The sequence below is a fragment of the Corvus kubaryi genome, unplaced genomic scaffold, assembly GCF_017639235.1.
Source record: "Corvus kubaryi isolate FWS band 111438036 unplaced genomic scaffold, C.kubaryi_AGA036_p1.0 119, whole genome shotgun sequence".
NCBI lineage: Eukaryota > Metazoa > Chordata > Aves > Passeriformes > Corvidae > Corvus > Corvus kubaryi.
The window spans coordinates 36,065-42,753 of record NW_024580655.1 but is presented as its reverse complement, the minus strand read 5'-3'; the positions used below and the strand labels follow the sequence as shown (position 1 = coordinate 42,753).

Sequence of the window (6,689 nt, the reverse complement as noted above, 5' to 3'; positions counted from 1 at the left end):
GCACCCCCGCTCCCGGTGCCGCTCGCACCCCCGCTCCCGGTGACCCCTCGCACCCCCGCTCCCGGTGCCGCTCGCACCCCCGCTCCCGGTGCCGGTCTCCGCGCCGATCCCACCCCGCGCAGGCGCAGTCGCTCCCCACGTGTCCGCGACCGCCGCGCGGAGGGGGCGGTGCTTGCGCGCGAGCCCTGCGCTGATTGGCGGATCCGAGCGAGGGGCTTGGGCGCGAGCCCTGCGCTGATTGGCGGATCCGAGCGAGGGGCTTGGGCGCGAGCCCTGCGCTGATTGGCGGACCCGAGCGAGGGGCGGGGCCCAGGGAGGGATCAGGGATTGCCGGGGCGGGGCCGGGGCGCGGGGTGGGAAACGGGGGTGAAAAGGGGCAAAAAAGGGGGATCAAAAGGTCCCTCGGGCCGCCACGCCCGGATCCCCCCAGCCCCTCTGCCCTGGGGTAGCTCAGCCTCCCGGTACTAGGGTCACCCTAGCCCCCAGCCCCGCTGTGCTGTGCCCCTCAGTCCCGCTGTCCCACGGCCTCCAGCCCTACTGTTTTCGAACCCCCAGGCCCGCTGCCCCCTGGCCTCCCCCAATCTCCGATGCTCCATGGCCCTCAGCCCCCCTACACGGCGACCCCCAGCCCCGCTGTACCATGGCCCTCAGTCCTGCTGGACTGTGACCCCCAGTTCCGCTGCCCCACGGGCCCCCCGACAGCCTCCTGTGCCCCCCAGCCCCTGGTTCTCCCCTCCTCACCCCCACGCAGGGACGGGCGCTGGATGTGCCGTGGGTGATTCATCCTGCTCCAGCCCCCCCCGCGCCGGCAGCTGCCAAAAATAGCGCTGCGGGAGGGGGGGGGACCCTCCACATCACCTCCCACCCCCCCCCGCCTCACCGGTGGCCGGCCGGGACGGCGGCCATGGGCCGCTGTCCCCGACACCCCCATCCCTGGGGCCGTGGGAACCGGGACCCGGAGCGGAGGGACCCCACGCTCCTGTTGCCACGGTAAAATGGGGATGGAGAGGGGCTGGATGGGGGGGGGGGGTCCCCGCTGTGGCGTGTCCCCACTGCGTGGGGGGTGACGGAGCGATCCCCAGGCCCGGGCTCGGGGGTGTCTCACTGAGGGGATTGAGGGGACGGGGAAGGCGGTGGATTCTCCCCCATTTTCCCAGCTGGTCGGAGCGGGATGAGCGGCCGTCGCCATGGGAACCGTCCAGGCAGGGATGGGGTGTGGACAGGGATCAGGGTACTGGCAGGGATGAGGGTACGGGCAGGGTGTAGGGTACAGGTAGGGATGGGGTTGCAGGCAGGGGAAGCAGGTGGGGCAAAGGGAGGAGGGCAGGAGGATGAGGAGGGGGTGCAGGAAGGGATTTGAAGAATGTGAGAGGAACTGCCGGCCAGGGTCAGGTGGGTTTTGTGGGTGCGGGCAGGGTGGACATGGGTGAGGGACACAGGCCGGGGGACTTGGCCTCGCAGAAACCCTCCCTTACTGGGGAAACTGAGGCAGGGAGTGGGGGTACCCCATCCTGGGGGACTCCAGGTTCTCACCCTGTGCCCATCCCGGGGGACTCGGGGGTTTCATCCCGCATCCTCTCCCCTTGCAGTGAGCGAGTGCCACCCCTGTCCCTGCACTCCGTCCTGTGAGCCCGGCCATGCCCAGCCCTGTCCGCCACCCTCCCAGCGCCGTGGTGCCACTGGGGTTCCCCATGATCCCAGCGGAGGGTTCGGCGCTGCTGCGCGCCGTATCCCAAGGGAAATTCCGCCTGACCCGGCTGCTGCTGGAGGGGGGAGCCTACATCAACGAAGGCAATGCCGCGGGCACGACGCCGCTGATGGCTGCGTGCCGTGCCGGCTATGCCGACCCGCCCGACCAGCCGCGGATGGTCCAGTACCTTCTGGAGAACGGCGCCGATCCCAACATTCCCGACAAATCCGGGAAGACGGCGCTCATGCACGCTTGCGCCGAGCGCGCCGGCCCAGCCGTGGCAGCCATCCTGCTGGCCCACGGCGCCGACCCCAGCGCCCGGGATTACGCGGGCGGCTCCGCGCTGGTTTACGCCCTGGAGCGCGGGGACCGGGAGACGCTGCAGGTGCTGCTGGACGCGTGCCGGGAGCGCGGCCGCGACGTCATCATCATCACCTCGGCCACGTCGCCCCGCGGTACCAAGACCACCCGGCAGTACCTGAACTCGCCCCCGTCGCCCGCCCTCTGCGCGTCCCCCTCCCAGGTGCAGGTGCGGGCAGCGGCGTCGCCGGGCGCCAGCGCGAGGGACGAGGAGCGCGACGTGTTCCGCTTCCCACCCGCGGCTCCAGGCGCCGCTCCAGAACCATCCCGGGCCGGGCCCAAGCGGCAGCTGAAGAGGCTCAACTCGGAGCCGTGGGGGCTGGTGGTGCCGGGGGTGGAGGGGATGTGGGGACACTCCGAGGGGACACAGGGAAGCCTGGAAGGGACACAGGGACCCCCAGAGGGAGCACGGAGAACCTTAGATGAGATACAGGGACCGCTGGAAGGGACACGGGGCCCCTCAGAAGGTTTGTGGGGTTCCCCTGAGGGGCCACGGGGGCCCCTGGAAGGGCCGTGGGCCGCCCCGGAGCGGCTGGCGGTGGGGCTGGAGGGGCTGCGGTTGCGCCCGCGCCGGCACAGCGTGGAGGGACGCGATGTCTCAGGGCTGCCAGGGGTCACTGGGGCAGAACGGGTGCCCCTCGTCCCCCCCCCGGCGCGTTGGGCCCCAGCCCCTGACCCTTCACGGGGTAAACCCCTGCGCCGGGACCCCCCCAATCCTGAGCTAGCCACCCCCGGGCCGCTCCGGCACCCGGCTGGGCTGCTGGAGCGCCGCGGCTCTGGAACGCTGCCCCTGGAGCCCCCCGGGCCGGGCAGGGCCGGGTTGCTCCCCCCGCTGCCCCCCCGAGCACTGTTCCGCCGGCATTCCATGCAGCCGGAGGCCCTGCGGCATCTCGGTGCCTTCTGCGGGGGGGCTGGGTCCTGAGCCTGGCTCTTAGGCACCCCCCAGGGGTCTGGCAGCCCCCTCAAGCCCAGGACCCCTTTGGAAAGGCCTCACCCTGGCCGGTGACACCCTTTGCTCTGAACCCTACTGAGGGTCAACTCTTCCATCCCTCTCTCAGCACAAACTCTGCACGACCCCAAATTCGGGGAGTTGGTGGGTGCATCCCCAACTCCCCAGGCCCCCCCCCCCCTAGCATCTTCCTCCTGCTCCTGCCTCGTCCTCCTGGCAGCTTTTTCCCCCAGACCCGTGGCTGGGGGTCCCCAGGGTCTGGCAATAAAGGCCCCAGTGTACCTCAGTGGCTCTGAGTGGGGGGGTGGGCACATCTGTGGCATTGGGGACAGAAGAGGACAGCCGGGGGCACAGCTGGATGCTGGCACAGCCAGACGCCAGCACATCTGAGCACAGAGACCCCACTGGGTCCTACCAAGCTGCACAGCTGTTGCTTCCCAATGCCAGTTTTAAGGGGAAAAAAATGGTTTTCCAAGACCTCAGTTATTCTACTGCCAGGCTGGGAGGGATCCCTTGGGGATCCAGCAGCCTGGACGGGGAGGGATTTTTAGGGAAGGGGGCATGGGAGGGGCTGGGGATCTTTAATGAAGGACAAAGAACAAGAAGACAAATTTAGACAAAATCTTGTTATTTAACAGAAAACAAGGAATTCCTGGTTGGATAAATACCATGGGAGGTTTAGGAACCATTTGCCTGGGGCATGGAAAAATCTCCTGGGACGTACTGGGATGGGGGGACTGGGAGGGATCCCCCCAAACCTGAGGGAAACCCCCCCAACCCTCAGAGACTGCTGCTTCCCTCATATTTGTCCTTTCAAAACAATAAAATCCCATAAAACCCCAATTTCCCCAGGGATGGAGCTGGTTTGGCTCCTCAGGGCTGTGTACAAAGCCCAGTTTTCCCAGTTTCCCCCAGTTTGGACTCAGAACACAAATGGGAAGTCTGGATCCATCATCGGCGGCGCCGGTCCGGACTGCGGCTCCGCCGGCGCCCGCCCCTGTAAAACAGGGAAGAGGTGGGGAAGGGAAAGAGGAAAAGAGGAAAGGGGAAAAGGGGGTGAAGGAAAAGGAGGTAAGGGAAAAGAGGATAAGGGAAAGGGGAAAGGAAAAAAAGGAGGAGGAAAAGGGGAGGAAAGACGGCAAAAAGGGGGCAGAAAATGGGGGAAAGGAGAGGGAAGGAAGGAGTCTACGAGAAGTGCATTTTGGGGTGTTCATCCCTACTTTAACCCCACCACCCTCATGACAGGGCATGGAATGCCCCCATTCCCCTAGCTGAGGGTTCCAATGCTCCCACAGGTCCCCTCCCATTCCCAGCTCCTAGAATTCCCAGGAACTCCCTCACCTCCGCTTGCCCTTGGGGGGTCCCCTGACGAAGCACCAGTCCACGCTGACCGGCTGCCCCATGAGCTCCTGCCCGTTGAGCCCCTCCATGGCTGCCTGCGCCTCCTTGTATGTCTCGTACTCCACCAGCGTGTAGCCCTGGGATGGGATTGGATTGGGAATGGGATTGGGAATAAGCCCGGACACCAGGGGAACTCCCAGCTCAGGTTTGGGATGCATGGACCCCCTGACACCCCGGGTTTGGGAATGGGAACGAGCCTGGGCACTGCGGGAACCTCCAGCTCACCCTGGGATCAGGACCAGGAATGGGAATGACCCCAGGCACTAGGGGAATCCAGCTCACAGCCCCACCCCCTCATTTTAGTTTTGGGATGCAGAGACCTCCCAATAAGTCAATTTTGAGGTGCCGGGGCCCCCATGACCCCCAGAATTGGCTTAGTTTTTGGATGCATCCATTGCACCTCCCAGCCCACAGCCTCCCCCAAGCTGAGATGGAGCCCAGGGGTTCCCCACGAGCCCCCCCCCCCCCCCTTGAGGTATCCCGTGCGCCGGTCCAGGTTCAGGTGGATGTTCTTGATCTCGCCAAATTCGGCAAATCGGTCATGCACGTCCTCCTCTGTGGCCTCCTCGTGCACCCCTGTCACAAACAGGATCCAGCCCTCCACGGCTGGGCAGGAACAGGGGGGTCACAGAGCTGGGAACAGAGCTTTCCCCCCCAAAATCCCTTGTCTTGGGGAGGGGACATGGATCCCCCAAGGCTGAGATTTGGGGGTTGACCCAAAAGTGATCCTGGGAAGGTGGGGAAGAATTATCCCAGCATGGCCCCAATTCCTTCTCCTTCCTATGGGGGGTCCCCAGGAAAGGGTCTGTCACTCAGAATCACTCCTTTTTCACAGCTAGGAAAGGGAGATGGAGGCCCAGAGTCCATAAATCCTGGGTGAGGTTGGGGAAAGCTCATCCCAGCAGGGCTCAGCCCCAATCCAGAGCCCAGGACACCGCTCCCCCCACCCTCATTCCCCCTCCCTTCCATGGGGAAAGTGCCCCTGGCGACACTTGGAGGCCATGGGGTTCTCAGGAAGGAGCTGCTCCCCCAAATTCCCCCATTTCCACCCTTGGGAAGGGGATATGGAGCTGGGGTTTGCCCTAAAATAAATCCTGGGAATGAGGGAGGGGAAGGGAGCCCTGGCCCTGAGCTACAGAGCCCTCATGAACCCCTCCAGGTCCCCAGTGTCCCTCCTCACATCTCTGTGGCCCTGGCTCGTCCCCGTCCTGCTCGACGCTGTCGTAATCTTCGCGAACTCGAGCGCGGGATCCTTCCTCTGGAAAGGAGAGAAAAATGGGGGAAGAGCAGGGTCCCCGACCGGCAGGGTCACCCAGCCCCTCCCAGAGCACCAGGGAAGGGGTTTGGGGGTGTTTTGGGGCCTCACCTGAGCCGAAGCCACGGCCCTTCCGCTTCTTGGCCTTTTCCTTCAGCTTGTGGATGCTCTCTGGTGGGGTGGGAATTGCAGGGAGGGACCAGGATCATGGAGTCAGCAGGAGCAGGGGCCCCCCGGATGGACAGGGACCCCCGAACCTGGCTGGGAAGTGTCCCCCTGGGCTAGGAAGGATGTCTCTGGGTCGGGAAAGACCCACCTGGGCTGGGCAGGGCCCCCTGGTACAGGCAGGGACACCCCCGGGAAAGACAGGACAGTCTCCCCATAATGGGAATGACCTCCCCTGGGCCGGACAGGACCCCCAGAGTCCCCCCGGGCAGGAATCATCCCATGAGCCGCGAATGACCCCTTTCGGATAGGCAGGATCCATCTCCCATGCTGGGAATGACCCCCTGAGCCGGGAATGACCCCCCATCGCCGAGCAGGAGCCCCCTGGGAACGACAGGAACCCCCACCCCAGGCCGGGAATAACCCGCCCCGGGCCGGGGCTGCCCGTGAGGCCGACGGGGTTTGCGGGCGCGGCCAGAGGCGGCGAGAGCGGTTTCGCTGAGCCGGGGCCGGGCCGGATCGGTCTTCGGGGCCGCTCTGGGCCGGACGGTATCGCCCCAGCCCTGCGCTCACCGTCCCCATCCTCGTCCATAGCGAAATCCTCTCCGCCCGCCTCATGAAGATCCAGCACGTCCGCCATCTTGCCCAGTGTACTGGGGCACGCCGGGAACTCGCCGGAAGGGCCGCCATAGTGGGAGGGCGTGTGGCGGAAGTACCGGCGCGGCCATATTGGGGAGGGTGTGTGGCGGAAGTACCGGCGCGGCCATATTGGGGAGGGTGTGTGGCGGAAGCACCGGCGCGGCCATATTGGGGAGGGTGTGTGGCGGAAGCACCGGCGCGGCCATATTGGGGAGGGTGTGTGGCGGAAG

At 65.7% G+C, this 6,689-nt stretch overlaps 3 protein-coding genes across 4 annotated transcripts in view; 1 reads left to right on the top strand and 2 right to left on the bottom strand.

Moving 5' to 3' along the window:
- The window catches only part of POLR3GL (RNA polymerase III subunit GL), a 2,520-nt gene extending 2,373 nt beyond the window's left edge, over positions 1-147 (bottom strand). Inside the window, exon 1 of one of the 2 annotated variants that reach the window (XM_042023958.1) lies at positions 78-147. The gene's annotated coding sequence lies outside the window, so the exon portion shown is untranslated. Of the gene's footprint in view, positions 1-28 lie in introns of both variants that reach the window. The other variant, XM_042024035.1, reaches the window with a different exon arrangement.
- A 224-nt stretch (positions 148-371) lies between these two features.
- Positions 372-3,285, top strand: ANKRD34A (ankyrin repeat domain 34A). The gene is given in 5 exon segments (XM_042023740.1): positions 372-692; positions 694-726; positions 728-865; positions 868-990; positions 1,590-3,285. Coding segments are annotated over 5 exon segments (1,782 nt in total). The 5' UTR covers positions 372-587; the 3' UTR covers positions 2,973-3,285.
- Positions 3,286-3,606: 321 nt separating this feature from the next.
- On the bottom strand, positions 3,607-6,503 carry RBM8A (RNA binding motif protein 8A). Its single transcript, XM_042024170.1, has 6 exons — positions 6,394-6,503; positions 5,767-5,826; positions 5,581-5,658; positions 4,870-5,006; positions 4,341-4,477; positions 3,607-3,996 (listed from the first exon to the last, which is right to left on the bottom strand). Exons 1-6 carry the CDS (start codon positions 6,458-6,460, stop codon positions 3,951-3,953), a joined length of 525 nt encoding a protein of 174 aa, XP_041880104.1. The 5' UTR covers positions 6,461-6,503; the 3' UTR covers positions 3,607-3,950.
- Between the last annotated feature and the right edge of the window lie 186 nt (positions 6,504-6,689).

Excerpts from the sequence above, each read along its gene's own strand:
- RBM8A (XM_042024170.1), bottom strand. The coding sequence starts at position 6,460 with ATGGCGGACGTGCTGGATCTTCATGAGGCGGGCGGAGAGGATTTCGCT. Across the intron at positions 4,478-4,869 it reads GGCGCACGGGATACCTCAAG|GGCTACACGCTGGTGGAGTA; the intron begins GGGGGGGGGGGG and ends ATCCCATCCCAG. Across the intron at positions 3,997-4,340 it reads CCCCCCAAGGGCAAGCGGAG|GGGCGGGCGCCGGCGGAGCC; the intron begins GTGAGGGAGTTC and ends CCTGTTTTACAG.